The 23,480-nt window shown below is 40.5% G+C and overlaps 1 protein-coding gene across 1 annotated transcript in view; it reads left to right on the forward strand.

The window, feature by feature from the left end:
- LOC120570327 (contactin-associated protein-like 5) overlaps positions 1-23,480 on the forward strand; it is a 105,803-nt gene that overhangs the window by 16,175 nt on the left and 66,148 nt on the right. Inside the window, exons 2-4 of the mRNA XM_039818619.1 lie at positions 5,739-5,849; positions 7,965-8,158; positions 18,648-18,795. Of these exons, the coding sequence (XP_039674553.1) occupies positions 5,739-5,849; positions 7,965-8,158; positions 18,648-18,795 (453 nt within the window). The remainder of the gene's footprint in view (positions 1-5,738; positions 5,850-7,964; positions 8,159-18,647; positions 18,796-23,480) is intronic.

Below are 23,480 nucleotides of genomic sequence, written 5' to 3' on the forward strand. Positions count from 1 at the left end.
AAGAGGGACAGGTCAACTTCCCGGTTCAACTGAGGACCTTGGAGCTATCAAATAAGGAAAGTAAGATCCAGACATGGTTTCTGCACCTGAACAATTTTTTTTGTATCGTGCTATTGGCTTTCTTGCCATGCAATTTTGTGAAACCTGACAGCAACTGCCATTGCTGCTGCACACGTCTGTGGAAACGTGACTATTGTTTGTGTCAGTTACAGCCCGCTGAGACCTGTTGATGTCACACTTACTTGGTTTAAGAGTTCATTAATTTCCTACTATGCTCTTTGAGCTACGTATGTGAGTTGCAGTCTGATTTTTGCAGTTGTAACTCTAATCACATTTGATCCACCCAGAGAAGAGTAGAGTCTGCTCTACCCTTGGACTGTCTCTTTTGCATGTTCTATTTTTAGGAAATCCCTTTGGCATTTTCTTCATATCCCAACTGAGTGTACATGTCCTGGGACTTGATATCCAAGAGGAAACTCTGGGCTTCTTCATGTCTGGTGGGGCGCCATGTTTATTTGACTTGGGCGTGTATTTGTCTTCAGGTGTGATTATGCCTCTGCAACTAGAGCTTAAAATATCCAGTCCATGGGTGCTACAAATGGCCCTTTGTTGTGATAATTGAGTTTGATTTCCTTGTGAAGCACCATCTGTCTGTGCACTCAGGTTAAGGTGGGCTTGCTAACAAGCAGAAGAGAGCATTGGCAAAACTATCAAACACTGAATCTAATGCAGTAGTGGAAAGTAACTAAGTACATTTACTCAACTCTGTACGCAAGTACACATTTTAGGCCCAAAAATGTTATCATAATGATGAATGTAAAATATTAACTGTTATAAAAAATAATAAGTGGTTGGCTTTCTTGATTCAATGTAATTGGCAAGCAAAGAGAATTTTTTTTTCAGGGCCCGTGAAATAAAAATACATATTTGACCTACCCACAATGCTGCAATATATAGTATTGATTTTGGCTTTTTGAATTGAGTGCTGTGCTTTTTGAATTCGACATTTTGAATTGAGACATTTGAATATAGTGCTCACTGCTCATATACACTGCTCCTACATGTATGTAGTTGGACAAGTTAGTAAATTACATTTGAGAAATCCCCTTGATTATGTCTGATATTTTTTCCAGGAGGTCAGCACGAGTAAAGGGGGTAGTGGGTGGGTGGGGGGGACATTGTCTTAATACGGGCCTGGTCAAGTGCAAAAACCATTATATTCTTTATCGTACTACTCTGCCTTTTTTTTTTCTCCCATATTAACATTCAATAGAGACACCAGGGGAGAACAGGGGGAACACATCACACAACAGGGAAGAGAGAAAAAAAAAAAATAATTATAAAACACAGAAAGAAAATAAGACAGCAACAAAATGCACAAAAACAAAAACCCAGTCAGAAATCACATAGAAGAACGGAATAAACTGTATCCAGAGCATATAGTTAGAAGAATAATTAAACTTTCTAATAAGTGCATACTGTAGATGGAAATGCATGCACGCATGCACACGCACACACACATACACACGCGCACACATACACACACACACTCACACAGTGGAGAAAATTCTCCTACTTCTTAAAGCTAAATAAACTCTTTACAAAGCCTCTTGGATCTGCTGGAAAATGCATCGTCACAATGCTGAAAACAGGGCTGTTTTTCTGACGATATGAATTTTTTTTTTTGAGATACATGGTTCTCACAGGACACCCGACGCTACAAACATATGTTGTTTTTATAGAATATGATTCATTGCTGTAGATTATACACAACAGTATATAAAGGAGTTACATTTACCGTAGTCATCCTTTGCCAGACCTTCCTCCACAGCGCTGCAGAGGAAGGTCTGGCTAGTCCACACAGCATTCCGGATTGGGAGAGACACGCGTGCTCTGGTTTATTGGCATTTCTTAAAACCAACCACAATTGTATTGGGCGGTGCTAAGCAATGGGAAAAGCTGCGGTGCCCCTGCAAAATAGCCTCAGGAAGGAACTTGTTTTGGTGGAACGTGTATGTTAAAAGTTGTTTTAGTCGTGCGACAGAAAACTCAGATTGGACAGATAGTCTAGCTAGCTGTCTGGATTTCCCCTGCAGAGATCTGAGGAGCAGTTAACCATAGTCCTCAGAAATCAAGCAGAGTTTAAAATGCCAACACAAAGGAAGCCCAAGGCAACGGATATCCGGCCTAAATGAGTGAAATCCGGTGGAATTTCCGTCGGCAATGGACCAGTCCCAGAAGTGGAACGTCAAGGATATATGCTACATTTAGCACATCCTTAAAATCTACAGCAGTTAAATGCAACATACACATTAATGCAGTAGGAATATTAATCAAGAAACATCAGATATAAGAGGAAAACAATGACAGGGGACATTTTACTGCACAATGAATACTTTTACTTTTGATGCTTTCAGTACATTTCACTGATACATACATACTTTTACTTAAGTAAGATTTTGAATGCAGGACTTTAACTTGTAGTGGAGCACTTTCACTCTGTGGTATTAATACTTTTACTGAAGTAAGGGATCTGAATACTTCTTCCACCACTGCTCTAATGTATAGCTGCTAATGAAGAAGATGAGTAGGCAGTTCCAAAGAGCTCTTGTTTTTCCGACCTAAAATGAAACCTGCAGACAAACGGCATTTCTGTTTCACCTTTCAGACACCTTTCATAGTATTTGTATGAAATTGATTGGAGATTTTCATTTAACTCGTAACATGCCAAAGAACAGAATAAACGCTCACTCTGAATCGAAACGTATTTGCAGCCATTCATTGGGAAATTAATGGTTAAGAAGGGGACATCTTTTCTTTTTGAAATGAAAGGATAGAAGATGGTGCAGGGACATTGATAAAGAGCATTAAAGGATAAGGCTGGCAATATTCTACATTTTCTTATTGTCAAGAAATCACATGAAAAGACTCCTACTTACACGTGTCTGTGTAGCCAAGCCTGATGTACTGTAGCTTATTGCTCTGTGCCATTGAGCTCCATTGTTGTTGATAAAAACACATCAATGAGCCACACCGTGACATGTTGCTTCATTATGGCAAATGCAGGCACTGTGGTTTATTTGAGTTAATCCCACCTTCACTGTCCTAGTGCTGTAGATACTCGGGCTGTGTATCGTTCCAAAAATGTCGATACCAGTACCGATACCAATACTGTGGCTTCAGTACCGGTTCCTGAATTATGTTTCTTTTCGATATCAATACATTTTATAAAATCAATTTTTACAAAAATAAATCACAACAATACACATCACAGCACAAATCTTTTAATTTATTTTTCAGCTCCTACTACGTGAGCCCAACCTCTGTGCGTAACGTTGAGTTTACAATGTTTTTTTTCTACAATGTGTAACGTTAGACAGCCGATCAGCAGCATCTTAGATCTTAGAAGCATGCTGCATGCTTATTGGCTCACTGACGCTGATGAGATTTACTCCTGAGGTATTGAAATTGGGTATTAAATGAGGCGGCATTTTTGTGTACTCGATACTAAGGAGGCAATTCGGTGCCCAGCCCTAGATACTCACTAGAGCACCAAATGTGTATTAATCCGCAGCTGAAAATAGTCCCAGACAAATGCACTAATTTCTCCTGTTGACTTCATCTTTTTAGAAATAAAGTGCGCATGTATGTGAGCCGTTATTAATGATTTACATCAGTAAGAGTGCCACAGAGAGATTAGGGAAGATTCTGGTCTTTTTATGGGATACGGAAACACAGAATAACACCTGCCTTGTGCTTTAATGACCACAAATGTATTTTAAAAGACCATATTTTGATTGCAGACTAAACTATGTCAGGTCACTAAATACGTTTGCGGTTTGGAGTCAGTGTGCAGGCACTCTTTTCATCTATTATTCTTATCGGCAACACAATCAGTGATAACCTCCAGTGTGCTGCAAACCCAAGAGCGTCAACATGACACTTCCGTGCCGGCCTTCTGTCGTTCTATACAGAAAAAAAAAAAAAAAAAACATCATCCTAGCACTTCTGTGACTGAAACTGAAAGCTCTTGATATCAGCTGGTGTACTTATGATTTCAAAAGATTAAGTGTTCCCTCTCGCCTAGCAGCAGTGTGCATGTGTTTATATCCATGCATTCAGATGCATGTCTGGGTTCATTTGGCTGTAAGATTCAAGCCCCTGAGCCTTGCATCGAGATCGTGAGTCAGCTTCAGAGGATTTTCACTTATCCCACTGGCCAAGGAGCAGCTTTGCAGGCAAATCATCCTCCATCCATAAGTCTTTCTGACTGACAGCCAGGCATTTGGCTCAAGACCAAATCTGTAAACAACAACCGGGCCTGTAAGATGCACATTTTGCACATGGAGAAACTTTCTCTGCACTCACACAGCAACTCACATCACCTGTCAACATAAGAGCATGTGTTGTGCACTCGACATTCTTTTGTTTTTTTTTACCTCTTCGAAGCTGTCAAGGTCTTGTTGTTGTATGTGTTCATGTTAAGGGTGGATTGAATGAAGGAAGGACCAAAGCTTTTTTCCAGGCTTCGGTCGGCTCTTCAACCAAGGATGCATCGTGCAAGAAAGGACGGGGTAAAACAGATTGAAAAGAAGATAGGATGTTATCCCTAAGGGATCAAAAGTGGGACTTGGCAAGACTTTTGACAGATTAAGAGTGCCGTGCTTGCATCATAGCCCCGGTTCCAGTAGTGTTAAGATGCCATGCCACTGTTCTCATTCCCCCAATGAACATCTGCAACAGCAGCTCAGCCATAATTTGATTCTTGGACTAAACAGCTCGATCCACTTTAGTCACACTTGAAATCAGGATTAGAGAAATCTCTTGGCAAGCTATCTGAGAGCAGTCAAATCAGGTCAGTCGAAATTCGGTGGGACGCCCAAAAGGAGAACGGGCTCATGCTGTCAGTTCTGCTGTGCTCTTGTCTACCAGATGGATGGCCAATTGCCACTCCAGATGTGCTCAGAATCCATCTGAACTCGGAGTAAAATGGCACCGAAAAACAAAAAAAGCCTCTCGCACTCAGATGAGTGAACTGAACGCTGATGGAGAGAGTATGGGGATAATTGTAATCAGGCTGGTGCCAGTTTTCATTATGTTCTCAGATACAGGCCGTAATGCAGCTCTGCACGCAAGTAAAGCCAAACAGCGGAGAGGCTGTTGTTGTTCGTCTCTCTGCTCTTATTGTGGCGAGCAGGGTGGATCAGAGGAAGATGAGACTGACAGGTTTAGATCACTGGAATCTTAATCTGTTCCCGCCTGTTGGACGTGATGTAATCTCACACTGTGGGATTGAAAAGAACACCCACACATACACACACACACGTGTACAAAAAAGGAGACGTTTTCTGTGCTATTTCCAAGGGTCACTGCATGGGTTAATAGACTGTTTGAGGTATCTGAGAACTGGATAAGTGAGGCAGCCGTGTTATTTCTTTCCTTAAGTTCTTGCTTTAAAATTCCACCACCGACAGGTAAAGATGCACTTTGAACTCCATAAGGATGACATTTTTATTATGTCTGTCAGATGAATAATTATGGCGAATGGAACGCTCTCAGAACCATTCTTCAAATAGTCAGTTTTGCATGTGAAATATATTATATAAACCATATGCAACAAGATATATATATATATATATATATATATATATATATATATATATATATATATATATATATATATATATATATATATAAAACGTTTTAAAGTTAATGTGTATGTATGTTTTCTTTCACAGATAATTGCAATGGTCCTCTGGTATCCACATTACCCCAGTCATCCTTTCAGAGCTCCTCGCAGTCATCAGTCAGTCATGCTGCTTACAATGCCAAGCTCAACAGAAGAGATGGTGAGTACAAGTAAAGATATTCTTGCATGGATTTATTATTTGCATATGCTTCAGATACGCACCACCCACCTGCTGTACCAGCAGTTCCCATAAAACTCTAATGTGAGCCATGTGTGCAATGATCATATGGGTATAAGACTCACTGCATTTACCACATGTTGCAGTTCAGAGGGGCACTGTTTCATTATTTTGAAGAGATGAGAAAGAGATGGCTGTGTGTAATTACTGGTTGACTGAAAAAAAAAAGATTAGTTTGAAACTAAATTGCAAATTTCCTTATCACGCTATACAAATACAGTGACTGTTGTATGGCAAATAGAGTGACTTAATCTTTCTATGACAGGGGTCTTCAACATTTTTAGGCCAAGGACCCCTCAGCTGAATAAGAGAGACGGAGCAGGGACCCCTTACTATATATAATGTATACAATAGAGCTGCATATTACAATGAGCCTACAATAACATGTAGGGCAGCCGAGGGCCTTTAGATACACATTTTTATGCTCAATGGTGTTTTAAGCCCCCAACGTCTCCTTCAAGGCAGCGCTGCGACCATTGACTTCAAGGCACCTAACCCTAACCTTAACCCTAACCCTAACCATAACCATAACCATAACCATTGTCTAATCCTAGCGCTGCCCGGAAGGAGACATTGGGGACATAAAAAAAAAACTGATAAACCATTTTTATGGTGCATACAATACTAAGGTCCATCCATCCATCCATCTTCGTCCGCTTATCCGGTGTCGGGTCGCGGGGGGAGCAGCTCCAGCAGGGGACCCCAAACTTCCCTTTCCCGAGCAACATTAACCAGCTCCGACTGGGGGATCCCGAGGCGTTCCCAGGCCAGGTTGGAGATATAATCCCTCCACCTAGTCCTGGGTCTTCCCCGAGGCCTCCTCCCAGCTGGACAATACTAAGGTGTTAAAATAATAATTGTTGACATATTCATATATTTATACATATCATATTTTAATGTTAAAATGTGGAACAGTAACTGTATCCGTGGATGGCTACCTTACCTATAGGCCAGTAAGCCTATAATCAATGTTGTGGAAATTAAAAAAAGATTTATCTTTACAAATAATATGTTGGATTCATGTTAATGTATATTTTCAGACACCCACCCACACACACACACGCGCGCACACACACACACACACACACACACACACACACACACACACACACACACACACACACACACACACACACACACACACACACATATATATATATTTATTGTTTTTGTTTTTAACTATCATACAATAATTTGGTGGCCCCCCTGCAGCAACTCAGAGGACCCCCTGTTGAAGATCTCTGTTCTATGAGAATGACAGCTGGCAGGCAAGAGAAGTCTCAAAAAATGTGTTATTTACCCAAAGTTGAAACAAACTATTTCAACAGACTAAACTGATCCAACAATGACAAAATCTGGCCAAAAAGGGGAATATATATAATGGCTGATCGGACCACTTTTGAAAAAAAGTAGTAAAACGAAGACAAACCCAACCACCTAAACTATCAGTTCAAATGTTTTAGCAACTAATCAAAATAAAAGCGCCACCAAACTGAAGTCCAAAGACACACAATCTCTCAACTAGAAATCCCAACATAGCTTTGGACTATAGCTTTTTTTAACTTCATATATGCCATCAAAACCTAAATAGAGCTACAGTTGATGAATGCTAACATTTCACTAAACTGTTTTAGGATTGTAGAAAAGGTACTAAAATATTACTAGTAGGTCTTTTGTAGAAAATATGAAAAGAAAATCTTCGGTTTGAGTTTTCCAGAGAAAAAAACATGCCAGACACTCTCAATATCGTGTAGGGGAGGCTTTTGGAACAAAGGTAAGCTTGTTGAGCTCGCAGGATTCTGCTCTTTGTAAGTTCTCGAGCCAGGCTGTACACATTCCGAAATGAATGCGCCATTTTCCGCTGAAGTGTAACTTCACCTTGAAGCCTTTCATTTGCAAACTCTCCCTCTGTTCACATCAGGACTTCGTACGTTTTTGCAATCTGAGCCCTGTGGCGACTTAGCATACGCCACAACGACCCACTGTCTCATTGTTTCATGGTACCCACTCTGTCTGTATTTCTCTGCCCTCCTTCAGGAGCAGGAGGCTGGTCTCCCATGGTGACCGACCAGGAGCCATGGCTCCAGGTGGATCTCAGGGAGCAGATGGAGGTGACGGCTGTGGCCACACAGGGACGATATGACAGCTGGGACTGGGTCAGCAGTTACCTCCTGCTCTACAGTGACACGGGCCGGGCCTGGAAACAGTACAGGCATGAGGACGGTGTAGGGGTGAGTCTGCACACGGGTGTTTCAGCTTTTCCGTATGACTTTAGATTCATCGTTGGAGCAGGAGCGATATTGTTATGTTATTTATTTATTTTTTTTTTTTTGCTCATGAAAGAAATCCAACAATTTTGCATGTGTGGAAATGTTCAGATGTAGAAGAGACAAAGTCCAAGGCATACTCTTGGATTTTTATGATTAAAGGAATAGGCATTGACATTTTGGGAAATATGCCTTTTCCTTATTGTCGTACGTTACAAGAGAATATATAGCACTTCATATGTGTGCATTAACCCTCTGAGGTCTAAGGACATTTTAACATTTCTTTTTAAATTTACATTTTAAGGATATTTGCATATAACCGGATACCCACGTGTTTCATTTCAAAATGTTTAGAACAAACTCAGCTTTCTACATAGTTCCAGAGCAATGTATAAAGAGATAATTTGGCCCTAAAGCTGAAAAGTTGATGTTCTCTTCTTAAATATTTCTCCAATCTCTTGTGAAAACAAACCTAAAGTCTTGTTGTTGTTTTGGTGCTTGAAATGAGTTTACAAAAGTCTTGGGTTCTGAAGTATCGTAATATATAAATAAAATAGTAAATAAATGTCTAATATGTTTTGTGAAGTCCCTTTTTGAGTAGCAGTGTTGTCAAACCTTGCTTGGACTCAAGAGGGTTGAGTATGGAGATCAAGCTGGGGATTTAGTTATCCTAGCTTAGCATAAAGACTGGACGCAGGGGGGAATAGCTAGTCTGGCTGTGCTCAAAGCTCACTAATAAACTTGTTTTGTTTATCCATGAACCGAAATGGAAAAATGATAACTTGTGGTTTTACGGGTAATTTGTGCCGGGACTATTTCTTTGCTCAAGCCATGCTAACTGTTGCCCCCCTGCTTCTAGTGGTTAATCAACCCCCGGATCTAGCTTCATATTTAAAGGTCCATGACATGGTGCTCTTTGGATGCTTACTTATAGACCTTAGCGGTCCCCTAATACTGTATCTGAAGTCTCTTTTATATAGACCTTAGTGGTCCCCTAATACTGTATCTGAAGTCTCTTTTATATAGACCTTAGTGGTCCCCTAATACTGGATCTGAAGTCTCTTTCCCGAAATTCAGCCTTGGTGCAGAATTACAGCCACTAGAGCCAGTCCCACAATGAGCTTTCCTTAGGATGTGCCATTTCTGTGTCTGTAGCTCTTGAGGAGGAGAGAGGGGGGGGGGGTAAGGTGGAGGATGGGGGTGTGGCCTTGACCAACTGCCACTTTGCTCGTTTGAAAGCCATGATGTCTCTCTCTCTCTCATGGGTGGGCCAAATTCTCTGGGCGGGCAAAGCAGAGAAAGGGGAGGTAACCTTGCTCCTTATGACCTCATAAGGAGAAGATTCCAGATCGGCCCATCTGAGCTTTCATTTTCTCAAAGGCAGAGCAGGATACCCAGGGCTCGGTTTACACCTATCACCATTTCTAGCCACTGGGGGACCATAGGCAGGCTGGGGGAACTCATATTAATGTTAAAAAACCTCATAAAGTGAAATGTTCATGCCATGGGACCTTTAACACACAGACATGAAAGTGGCGGCAATCTAAACATTTACTTCTGTCACACAGATATCATTACTTTTCCTCTGTCTCTTCTCCGTGGACTAATTCGTTGATGACCTTAAAGGTCAGAGCCAGATAGCACATCCTCTCACTTTTTTCTGACACATTTCAAGGTGTGGGAAGTGTCAACACAATTATTATACTGCTTTTCTTTTGGTCCTCCATGTAATGTCACAACTTGTTATGTCAGCCTGTACACGGACTCAAGCTGTGAGGAAATAGCCTGATGTTAGCACATTAATAATAACGTTAATAATACTTTATCGTGTTCGCCCCAGTTATGTCAAAAGCTGCTGACAAGATGTTAAATAGTTTTTACTGGCGTTTTTATACCTGGCAGAACAATTAGCAGAGTGTGTAGTTGCTCACATGCATGTAACTGCTGCAAAGTGGTTATTTTTTTCATTGTGTTAAATTAAAAGATCACACATATGTGAGGGTGGACATTATGTATAGTGTTGGGGGTTGTTTTTAAGTATTTATCTTCCTTCATCTTTTAAAATAAAATCTACTGAAATATAGGAAGATTAGATAAAACATCATGAGGTTGAGCAAAACGGTTCTAACTATGAAACAGGTCTAACTTTTTTAATGTCAAAATCCTCCTTTACGAGCTCCCTAAAACACTGTTCCTGTCACTAACCCACTGAATGTGTATTAATCCACAGCTTAAAATAGTCCCCAACAAATACGCTATTTACTTCCGTTTGAGTAACCTTTACTAGCAGTGGCCAGCTTTTTTGTTTTTTAGAAAAATACCGTACCTTTTTTTGACAGCAGGTCCGTATACAAGGAGTTTAAGATGGGTAGTTTTGATGGGTAGTTTTGATTGGCCCCAAACAAATAGTTATCTTTGCTATGTGCAAATGTGGAGAACAACAATCAACCTTGATAGAAATTGCTTAAACAAACACATTTCCTTCTTTATTACGGAGGGTTGGAATACAGTATAACAGCAGAGCTTTTCATATTGTGGGCCCCTGATGGGCGTGGGGCCCTTAAGCAGCAGCTCAGTCTGCTGATGGCTCACACCATCTGGCAAAACCAGTGCAATTTCAGATATTTAACCAGAGATCAATGTGTTTATGTAAACAAGAACACAGTATCATGAGTCCGTTTTGAATTAGTGCCATGAAATAAATAGAAGTGTACCAGTTCCCCTGCAAATGATATGAAATATTTACAGAGTGAAGTTCAGTGAGACATTTCCATTATGTGTGATCCAGGCTGTCTTCATATTCTTATTTTTAAGAAAGGAATTAAAGCTGCTGTGCAGTGAAAAGATGACACATTATATATAGATATTACCACCATGACTTGCAGCTATCACCTTTTGTAAGTGAGCCATGAGAGAGAAAAGAGAGACTGCTGCACTTAACTTAAAATGTTAAAATTAATATAGCACTCAACCACGGCATACAGCGCTCTATCGTAGTGTATCATCCTCCAAAACCTGGCAAGCATTAACACCAAGCGTGACTAAGCTTTATATTTACTGATGTGCCTGTAATGCACACTCACGAAGACAATTTAAACCCCACTCCTCCCATCTCCTCTGCAGTGTGGATGTGAACTTGGATTTAAGGTATCATTTATATAGTGCAGGGTGAATGTCACCCAATTAGTTAGAAATCTCTTATTCAGAAAGTCACACTCAAGCTGACTAACTACAGCGTTCATCAAGACCTTTGGTTGATACTTACTCACATCCGTCTTGCATTTTAACAAGTGAAGCTCAAAGGTAACGGCTCACTGCCAGAAACTGAACTGAGGGGGACTAATGAGAGAGCAGCAGCAGCTGCTGATATGACTGCTAGCTCTCAGCCATTCTTAGCTAACGCCGAGCCAAATTAGCTCCATGGAAAAATGAGCTTTAATAAAAAAAAAAAACGGGGGCTAAAGGTCGACGATCCTGCTGGCATCTACTAAAGATGCAGCAGCGTTTAAAAACAAGATGCTATGAATCCAAGAAATACTGATCATTTTGAAAGTTCTTTCCAGCAGTCTTGCAGCAGTCAAATTTCTAGTGATATGTAACATAATATTACGTTTTGTCCTGAGGGTGGCACAGAGAAATGTTTTCTTAAAATGGATAGTTCAGATCTTTTGAAGTGGGGGTTGCATAAGGTCAGTGTATACCAACAGGAGATGGCGGTCGGCACGCCCCCAGTTTGGAGAAGCAGACTGGAGTACTGACACGGAAGCTAAGCAATGTGCTGCTGTGGACGTGGGCACAGCAGCTAAAGGTATTTTAGACACCTAAAAAAAACTCTATATCAGTTTAAGTGTACGCTATGTTTAGGATATTTTTACTGCTGCACCTTGCTGTCAAACAGTGCCTTTAGGACAGAGAACTGAAGCGATATATCGCTCATTTCAAAGCCACTTGTCATTTCACCTAGCAGAACACGTCTACCGCTGCCTCAATCATTTAGATTGTTTGTTAGGTGCTGATCTTGAACTATCAATTTAATAAATGATTAGATGCTTTGTGTGCAAAGTTGCCTTTTATGTCTGGTTACACAACACAGGGTGGGGGTAGGTTTCTCCTTGATGTTGGCTCTAGAGAAAAAGTCAGTCACCAAAATCAATGGCAGCCATCCTCTGAGGCCCATTAATATCCATACCAAATATTTTGGAACATCAGGACAGCATCTGTGGACATAACTTGCTCTGGATCAAAGTGTTGGAAGGACATCTCCATCACTGGGTAGTAAGACATCTGAAAAAGGAAAAACATGTAAAAACATTGAAAATAGAAATGAAATCAGCTTTGACTTATGGTAAAACATATACAATACATAACATTTATTTCCTCTCTAACATTATTTTGTGTGCTTAGTCTCCCGTTGTTCAACTTTAACGGTTCAGTCGCCTGTTTTTTCTCATCACCTTAGTAACAGTGTTGTCATCACCGCCTGTTCCCGCAACCAGTCTCCTGTCTGTGGGAGTGTTCTGAGCAAAGCCTTAGAAAGTATAAGAGGAACATGTGAAGGGACATGATGGCACAACTACAAGCTGATAATAACCTAATTAGTGAAAGCCATGGGAGAAAATCTGTGAAAATGACTTATGTCTGTTGACGCTTTTAGGACATGAAGTGTGGACTTTTATCAGCTCATGTGCTGTGAAACTCAAAGTGACTTACTCAGTGAATGTGTTTCCTTAAAAAGAAAAAGGGTTTTGGCTTGATGGTACTTTTAAATTTAAATGTTTAAAGTAAACTCTTTAAAAATTACCCTGTTTTAAATCCCGCTTTAACCTAATTCCCTGTATAATATTTGCAATCTACTCCATGGTGAATTAGATGGATTCTCCAAACGTTCATAGGTGGGAAGAGGAATGTATTGTAGTAGGGCATTCCAGATTACCTTCATTATCCTTGGAAAGCCTTATTCCGAAATCTATTTTTAATGCAGCTGTGAATAAATTTGTGAAACTCATTCTTGTCCGTAAGGGGGGGAATTTATACATCCATTTCCATGCTTGTTAGCTGTTCAGGTAGATGGGAATCTAACAATGAATAAAATGTGTTTACATGAATGTTAACTTTATCTGAGTAATTGTATCTTGTGATTGCACTTGCAATATTATACAGCCTGATCTCACAAAAATTGGTGGCTGAATCCTACCGACTTGTTGATCCCCTGACTTCTCATCTAGCACTATCACCACATCGACAATTCAGCTATTCCTTCCTTCTTCCAATACCAAATATCCATCAGCCTCGGCTGCCATTTGCGTTTAGTGCCAACTAGCCAATGTTAGCATGCTAACACCCTAAATGAACCTTGCTATTGCGAACATGTTGCCTGTAATGTTGTTTAACAGGACCCAAGAACATAAAACACGCCACATGTAATTTCAAATGGCCAAAGCGTTCTATATTTTGTTGCTGAAGCCAACACAGAAACAAAATAAGCTAAAATGGGCAAGGACAATTGAACTAAATAACTGCAACAACAACGTAAATATTTCAAGAATACCGTAAAGGGTGAGCCATATGACGCTGATGAAGACAAACTATTGGCTCTTCTGACTTCTCATCTACTGTACAGTAGCACTATCATGTATCAGAAATGAAGTTTTTCCTTTCTTTCTCCAATATCAAATAACCATCAGCCTCGGCTGCCATTTGTGTTTAGTGCTATCAGTGTTGGGCAGTAACGCATTACTGTAATATCATTACTTTCCACAGTAACGAGTAGTGTAAGGGAATACAATTTCCAAAACAGTATGTCTAATTATATTACAGTTACTAATCCAAGTAACGCTGCGTTACCCAAATGTGATATATATTTTTTTGTTCCTAGGTAGGCTTTCTTAAATATGATGACGTGACGTACGCGCTTGTCTTAATTTAGCGCATTTAGTCACGTCGCGTCGGCTACTAGCCAAAAAGCCAAACGAAGGGTGACGGCGAGAGGAATACATTCAATAGCTGGAGGTATTGTCATTATATAAAGGCTTTGATCATCCAACATGCCACTGTGAGCAGCTCCCCTCTCCTTGTGCACGCAGACAGTTACTATGGTGATGGGGAATCTGCGTCGCCAGGTCATTAAGTTGGGGCTAACTTTTTTGGCCTTGGTCTTCTCTCTCTCTCTCTCTCTCTCTCTCTCTCTCTCTCAACAAAATGTGTCCTTTCAGGAGTGCAGCTGTGTCTTTGCTGATCATACCATAATTCCAGGCACATGCACGGTTCACCAAAATCCATAGAAGGCATCTTTTTTGTTTTAGATGTAACACCAACTTACAAAACACATTCAGTGTGAAACTCAACAAAAAACTTAATAGGCCTATGTAAATGTAGGATAGTCTTTGTAACATACAACAGCCTGAATGCAGAATGTTTGCTGTTTCTGCAGTTTGGCTGATTGTTGACCCCTTGTGTAGCGTTAGTTATCGTTCCAATAAAGTGGAATGAGTTCTAAAGGAGCTGGCAGTTTGTGCATTTTTTGTTGTTGTTGTTGTTGTTTTGGGGCCTGTAATGTTGCTAGAATGGGCAAGGACAGTTGAACAACAACATAATAACTAGATAACTCTCCGGAACAACAACGTGGATATTATGAGAATAAAAGGTGAGGCAAATGATGAGACAGCTGATCAAGACAAATTATTCGTTATTACTCCTTACCAGCAGGATTGAGCCTACCGTTGAATACCCAGGACAGCTCAAGAATCAGCACCCTGGACAGCGCCGGTGACAGTTGCCATGCTGATGTTGAAGGTCCCATGACATGCTGCTTTTTGGATGCTTTTATATAGGCCTCAGTGGTCCCCTAATACTGTATCTGAAGTCTCTTTCCCGAAATTCAGCCTTGGTGCAGAATTACAGCCCCTAGAGCCAGTCCCACAATGAGCTTTCATTAGAATGTGCCATTTCTGTGTCTGTAGCTTTAAATGCTATTGAAGAAGAGAGAGGGGGGCAAGGTAGAGGGTGGGGGTGTGGCCTTGACCAACTGCCACTTTGCTTGTTTGCAAGCCATGATGTCTCTCTCTCATGGGCGGGCCAAATTCTCTGGGCGGGCAAAGCAGAGAAAGGGGAGGTAACCTTGCTCCTTATGACCTCATAAGGAGAAGATTCCAGATCGGCCCATCTGAGCTTTCATTTTCTCAAAGGCAGAGCAGGATACCCAGGGCTCGGTTTACACCTATCACCATTTCTAGCCACTGGGGGACCATAGGCAGGCTGGGGGAACTCGATATCTCGATATTAATGTAAAAAAAAACTCATAAAGTGAAATGTTCATGCCATGGGACCTTTAACGTTGAGCCCAAAGCATCCCTGTGCAGCCTCACGGGCTGCTGGTGTGGCTGTAGACTCTAGGGCTGCCCCCTCTTAGTCGATTAGTCGACTAATCTGTCATTTTGGTCAATTATTTTATGCTTTTTTTCATGCTGAATAACTTATTTCCAACAAATGATTCTTTGTGAAGAAACTCAGTTTTACAGATCTGTTGATCTGATGAAATTAACTAAGTTGATTAGTCGACAAAATTATGAGTGTTAGTCGACTAATAATTTCCTTAGTAGAGGACAGCCCTAGTAGACTCGTTTTTTTACATTAACTTGACAGTACCTTCACATAACTATTACCCAAAATGTAAATCAATAGGTGTAGTAGACATACAGTATATTCAACTGAGAATAGATCCTCTTCCTACTAGCATATATATATATATATGCTAGTAGGAAGAGGATTATTCTTAGTTGAACAAACAAGGCTTATTTTTATATATATATATATATATATATATATAAATATATATATATATATATATAAGCCTTGTTTGTATATATGCCTTGTTGATCCTGGTCACGGGACTCCTTGCTGACTAACTGGCAGTCAGGGATTGCTGTAGCATATTCACTCGTGGCAAGGTCACAGACTCGTAGCTTTCTCCTCACTATGTGTTCCCTTAGGCGGTTTGACTGGCCAATGACCTTTCGGAACATACTGTAGCGTCTTCGACAGCGGCAGCAGCATTCTGCCGGCGGCCCCCTAGTGAATTGATTAAAATAAAACGTATGCGCCTGTGCTGTATGCAACAGAAAGGAAAACTGACACAAGGGAGCTCATCACTGGAGAGGAAGAGTAAAGAGTCTTAATTAATGGGGAGGGAGACTGTTCCGCAGTGACAGAAGCATGAATAGAAATAATGAAGTCACAGTGGGGTTAGGGCTGTTTATGTGGATAAGGACCGACCTCGGTCCTCTGGACCTTTGGAAAATCTTCTGCGCCCTCTGGGCTGTATATGAGACGATACTTCATCTCCCAGCTGTAACACACAGGATGTTTTTTATTTTTTTTTTCCAGAGAGGAAACAAAAACAAACGTCATAGCTCCGGACAGCCTCAGTGGTGTTCCTGTAGTGGTAATGCTCTTGAATACTAATGACTCATGCTGACGTGCTTGAGTGTTGTTAGCTAATGAATAGTGAGAATGCTTGCAGTGCAGCCCTAATCAGAGTTTGTTTGGTTCATTACATTTTGCAGACATTCAGCTGGGAGTCGAGCGGAAAGATGTGGTAATGATTATAACAAAAATAAGAAGAAGCAGAGTTTTACAAGCTGTATACCGAACATATACCACACACATAACACCCACCTTGATTTAGCAATTGCGTCCTACATGTACAAACATTTTTCTGCCAAAGTTACAACAGTTTTGGTTATTTCACCTTAGAGATGTTTGTATTTCGGTTCTTGTCATTGGCTCTATTGGGGGGAAAAAAGGGGATGTGTTTCCAATCAGAGTTTTAGCAATATTTGAAGCAGACACTTGGTGGCTTGTGTGCTCATGTTGCCAGCAGTGCTAGTCCTATCCCACTAACTTCCCAATTAAATTAAACCATACAGTCGTAATAAAGATTTGCCAAGTTTTTTTTTATTATGTTTTTGACTAATAAATAATTACGAAGGGTGTTTTTATTCCGAAGAATCGATTGTTGAATATTTTATATGAATACGCTCAGAATACACAAGAAATGTTTAACATTTAAAGTCACATTTTTAGAGGCTTTAGGTTACATGTGCAATGTGGTACAATCAAACAGCCTTCTACCGCAGCGTGTCTCACACAAAGGCTGAGAATAACAAGGTTGTGGTTGGAGCCCTGTATGACAAGCCTAGCAGCATGCTTTCATCAGCCGGATTCCCAATAACACACTGACGGCTTTGATTTTCTTTTTTTTTTTTGTTGAAAGCTTTTGAAAAATCCAAGTGTCGTGAATATGTATGTTGTGTTTTTTTTTTTTTTTCAAGGCCTATGTGTTCCTCACATTTTGTTCGCCTTAAAAGCTGTTTGCAGTGCTAAAGTAATACATTTGCTTTGACCGTACGTATAAGCCCCAGCGCCATTTGTTAATCCTTCCTGTGCCGACATGAATTACTGTGCATGTGTAAAAAAAAAAAAAAAGCCTGGCTTGTACGCGTGCTAAGATTCAGCCATGACGCTGCGCTCGGTAAAAGGCTCAAAATGGGAAAGTGGTGGCATAAATCACAATAACAGCCTTAACAGTCGCACTGTTGCCTTGATTATCTACCAAGAGGCAGCATCCTGGTGCATTTAATGATGCTTCTCTTTGCAGCATTCTAAAAGCATCGGACGGTCATTTGTGCCGCTGGTAATTGTGTCTCTGCTGTTGCGGAGAGTTGAATTATTGGCCTTGTCTGACTGTGTTCTGTCCACAAACGCCTGGAGCTCCACTGCCAATGATCTATATTTTTGGTTCTTTGTAGTAGGAGTACTTATTGATCTGATATGTCACCTGCCTAGAATCGGTTATGAAGAAGCTGGTAATCAGTCATTTGAGAGGAGAGGTTGTTTGTCTCTGTTTCTGCCTCCATCTCTTACTCTCTCTGTTTCTCTGTTTATGTCCCCTGGCTTTGTCTGATGCAGACGGAAAGTAGAGGAGGGGTAGAATAGAAAAAGAAGAATGACATCTCACAATTGTACTCAGAGGTTTTTGTATTTAGCTCTGCAGGGAGAAAAAACAATATAAGAGCCCTTATTGCCCCCGGCTGCCTCGGTGGTGATTTTTTTCCCTCCTTCTCACATGGATCTGTTTGTACCGGATATTCTCGTATGTCTACACCACACAACGAGTCTTATCACTTTACATCAAATAGTATGTTCAAGAATAGGAAGAAGACCTTGCCCTTGGCTTCGTCTTGTCAGCACTTAGTTGTTGTCTGTGCTATTCAAGGATTTAGATTTTTTTTTTATTGTGCTTATATTTCAAGTATTCAGCTAAAAAAAAAAAAACGTGTGTGTGTATATATACTCCCTGGTGAAAATATTACTATTCGGATCTGAGGTCATTTTCTTGTTTTTCAGTGGAGCCTTTGGTCATAACCACAGTTTTTGTCCCTCTGTGATCCTGCAGAGATTTGTCGGGAATGTGAATTCGGAGGCCGTTGTCCAGAACAAGCTGTCCCACGCAGTGAGAACGCGCTTCCTGCGTTTGGTGCCTCTCGACTGGAACCCCAGTGGCTGGTTGGGCCTCAGACTGGAGGTGTACGGCTGCTCCTACAGTGAGTAACACACCTCTTGCAGTTAATAACACACTCTGAAAGCACTCAAGTCTACACATCAACCCTCTGTGGTTTACACCACCTAGAAGGATTTGTTCATTTATACATCTGGCTCTGCAGCTACACTCTTTATGGAGAGTAATGAGGACTGTTTGCTCTTCACTTGGTTTTAACACACCGTTTCATACTCCAGACAGCAGTGAAATGACTATCAAAACAGCCAGGGTGTGAAACATACATGCTCGGGGATTTCTCCACGTTCAACACATCCAGAATAAGACTTTGAAAGCAGCTTAAGACGCATGTTGGAAAATTGGGTGATACTGGGGCCCTGTCACGGTTTGAGAGATCAAAAGCAGGACCTAAAAAAGCACGAGACCAGTCAGGTCTGGCAGGTTGGCAGAACAAAAGGCGAGCTTTAATAAACATAAAGCAGAATCCAAGAAACAGACAGGCAACAAAAGAAAATCCAGACACACACTAAAAAGGAAAAAAACACTAAAAGAAACTATACACTAGGAAGATTCACAGAGATCCAGGAACAAACGCAGACAATCAGACACAAGAGAACCCCAAGACTATGGCAATATATCGATATTATATCGACATCAATATATGAGGCTAGATATCGTCTTCAATTTTGGATATCGTAATATTGTGATGCAATACAAGTGTCTTTTCCTGACTTTAAAGGCTGCATTACAGTAATTTTCTGAACTTACTAGCTTATTATTTTATTTTTTGCCTTTACCCACTTAGTGATTATCTCATATTACTGATGATTGTTTATCCAAACTCTGTGTTTATATTTTGCGAAAGCAAAAATAGTCAACCCTACAATATCGCCGCAATATCAACCTCAATGTATTTGGTCAAAAATATCGTATACATTCTTTTATCATATTGCCCAGGTCTACCCAAAACTAATATACACAAGGGTATGGGGGGTGGTAGGGAGGGACAGATGACATGGAGCTGACAAGGAACCGGTGAAACACATCAGAACGGGGCAGACTGTTATGGCGCTGGCTAAGCTAATTCAAAAAAAAAAAAAAATTTTTTATTTTGGAAGCGGGACAAAAAGGGGGGGTTTGGGGGGGGAGAAAAAAATTGGGGGTAGTGCTGCCATTCATCTGCTGGTACGGCAGAACAGAAAATCTGCTAACTTTCCCTCAAGTTACCAGCTAACGCTAGCAGTAGCTAGCTAGCTTGGCTAAAGCTTTCAAAAATGAATGTAGTTGTAGTCTTGCAATTTGTGACCCTGCAAGATCTCCAGTCTTTACATATTATGTCTTTAGATGTGAGATTGTGTCAGACTTGTTAAAAGTCTTCTAGTGTATGGTAGGCATAAGGCGGAAAACCCATAAAACTTACAAGGCAGGAAGTAAAACGAGACATGACACAGGAGAAGAACCTAGGTAAAAACATTTTATGTAGCTTTATAGACTAATTTTACTATAAAGCAAATAAAAAATTAAACCCATAACAGGGTTATGCTAGTTTAGAAAGCAGACAACTTGTGTTATTGTATACTGTAGCTTTGTTCACCGTATAGCAGCTACAAAAGACTTGAGTGGAGCTGATTTTCTTGATAAATGTTTCTGCAAAATACTGTATGTAAGACTTAGGAGAGAAAACAGAAAAACAGTCCAGTGTTCATCATGTAAAAACATGCTCAGCTTAGGTCATTACATTTCTGACGCAATATTGATGTTGGTCATGCTAGCGGGCAGGTTAATAGCAAACGTAATTACTTAGGCTCATTATCTTCATGTTGAAAGTTCACCAATTTAATTAAACATTATTCTCACAACTTAAATGCTTATTTTTTCAGGAAAACATGTTTTTTTTTACTTCGGAGTCATTGCTCTCTGCCATGACAGAAAATATGTCCCTTAAAGTGAGCCGTAGCCTACCTAAGTGGACTGAAGTGCATACTTGGTGTCTGCGTCGATCTCTTGATAAGAGAATAGCAGGGCCGGCCTGTGTGTGTGTGCGTGGGGAGTGTGTGTAAAGCGAGTGAGAGAGCGACGGTGATTAGCTTAGGAGTGAATACCGACTCTAGAGGCATAGTGGGGAGAAACAAAGTGTCTCCCCTGTGCTTTTATGACCACGGTCGGAAATCTGTAGCAGCAGAAGTTAACCCTCTCCTTGATTTCATGTTGTTTATGGAGAAGGAGAACCTGGAAACAAGTGTTGGGGGGGAATGCAACGCTACCAAGCCACAGCCAAGCAGACCAATCACAGTTGTTGCAATCTGCGTCGCCATCACGTGTAGTTATATTTTTGAGAGATGCACGTAGGGCATGCACACGGCCTAGGGTCCGGCATAGGCTCCGGTAAAAATGACAAAAGAAGAAGAAAAGGGAAACAAACACCCTGAGTATTGAAGCACACACCAGATGTGCCTTCCAGACAGAAGAAGTAATAATAAGGACGGTGTCTGGGATGTGCCATTCCTGACACCGGAGCATCGGCCTGTAAGCAAGACACAGCTGATCAAAGTGCATCGTATGCCGCCAGCGCATGTTGCCCTTAATGCCGGGCTTCATGTCTACAATTAAAGTAATTACCCTTAAGATAACAAATTCTCGAAAGAACATAATTCAATTATTGTCTTTAAAAGATTTAATCATAAAAGATTGCATTCAAATACATCCACACTTACGTGATTGTAATGCAATGTAAAAACAAACTGAACCTATACAGTTTATGATAAAAAGACACTATTATAGCCTGAGCAATCCTCCATAAAATACATGTAATGGGGATTCACCGGCACACCTCTCCCACACATTGTGAAGCAGCACTAACTAGATGAGCCAGTGAATTAATGCACTGTGAAACACTCTCTGAATATCTTACAGTTGCGCAACCACCACACACTGGCGAAGTGTGCTAATGTTGGATAAAACCCGATGCTGCCTGCCTTGTGTACTCCTTCTTCCTCCATTGGTCAATATATTTGTGTATGCTTATAAACTATTCAAAATGCCAAGTAAGTTACAATATAGCTGATGAACGAGTTAACCTACAGAAACTAGCGAATCTGCCCAGAAAGACTGAGAAAGGTTACATTGCCATGCAGCTCGTTCTGCTGCAGGATTGTCGCTGTGAAGCAGGATTATTTAGAGGTGACACTGAATGCCGCTGATCTCCAATCTATTCGTCAGGGTTCTCCTGAAATCATTAATTGTACATGAACGGTGAAAGTGGAAGAGAGGGAGTGTAATAGAGATTGAGATTCTCTCCATTTTGACAGGCAGGTAGCTGGTTTGGGTACAGTACTCTTTTCCTTCCTCACTCAGATTGCTGTTGTGTAGCAGTGATTATCAGCGCCGCGCGACTGTGTCAAGACTGCTAAACCTGTGCAGTTATTTGGTTTTTGACTCGGCTGTGGAAAGACCGCGCAGACTGTTGCTGCTACTTAAACACTGTAGCTGAATCACTGACTTCTTTTAAATCACTTCTTGAAACACATTTTTATAGACTTGCTTTCATGTGATGCTGTCTTTTTCTCCTTTTTTATCCTTTTGCCTTTTTCTCTATCCATCGCCACTTACTGACTGCCCTCCTATAACTTGCTATTTCCACTTATCTTCGATCTACTTGTGAATTTTCTTTTTCTCCTTCCTGTCCTTTAGAGCTGCCCCATCGTTTGTTGCGTATGCATAGTTAAGTGTGCTGATGTGATTTGTTTTGTTTATGCTTTTGTTTCTTCTGTTAAAGCACTTTGTAAGCTGTTGTTTTTAAAGGTGCTATACAAATAAAAATAAAGTTATTATTGTCTTTTTAATTGTTTTGACGCTGGTACTGCTGAATGGATTATTGTATGTATTATTGCAGCCAGTAATTATGTTATGCCTTAAAGCTGAATAATACTTTCTAGCCCCTCCCATTCCAATCGCGTTTAACCGCTACGGTGGCCGAACCCAAAATTAGCTCTTAGTATCTCCATCGTTTACACGCAGCTGTTCTAGCCACTCCAGTATTAACTCTGGTCTCGTTGCTTTGCCTGTTGCGTTGTCGTTTTAATTCTCTTTTTCGCTTCCCTGGAGAGTAATCTCCACCTAGCATTCGTCACGGTGCCACTGAGTGTAAAAGGGCGAAAGGCGGAGGTATGTCCCTCTTTGGCTAATGTATTTTAAAGATGGAGGCAAAACATGGTGCCCGTCATTCCAGCGACTCGCTCATATGTATTCTGAATGATTCTGAATTGCAGATTCTACGCTTACGAGAATACTTTGATTAGTTGGTGGAAGTAATTACACATGCATGAGCACATATTTGTGATATTTGTGTATTTTTTTTTTTTTTATAAGAATCAACTCAAATTAAAATTACAAAAATTACACAATGTAGGTTTAAATAAAATGGCATTATACTAGGGGTGGGCATTGGCAGATCGATCACCAAAGAATTGATACTAAATCTTGTTTTGACTATCGATATCAGTGTCAATAGGATCGATACCAAAATAATGAATCCATCTCATGTTAGATTACTTAATGCAGGTCCCCTTTGCCTCCTTAGTGACCCAATAAAGATTTGTTATTTACCATTAGAAATTGCCTTGTGTTTTTAACATCCATGTGATTAAGTAACTAACAGTTCATAGTCAAATGAAATTGCTGTGTTTGGCAAATCATTTGGAAAATGAAGTAGCCTATTAATGATTCATTCAG

The sequence above is a fragment of the Perca fluviatilis genome, chromosome 12 (assembly GCF_010015445.1).
Source record: "Perca fluviatilis chromosome 12, GENO_Pfluv_1.0, whole genome shotgun sequence".
NCBI lineage: Eukaryota > Metazoa > Chordata > Actinopteri > Perciformes > Percidae > Perca > Perca fluviatilis.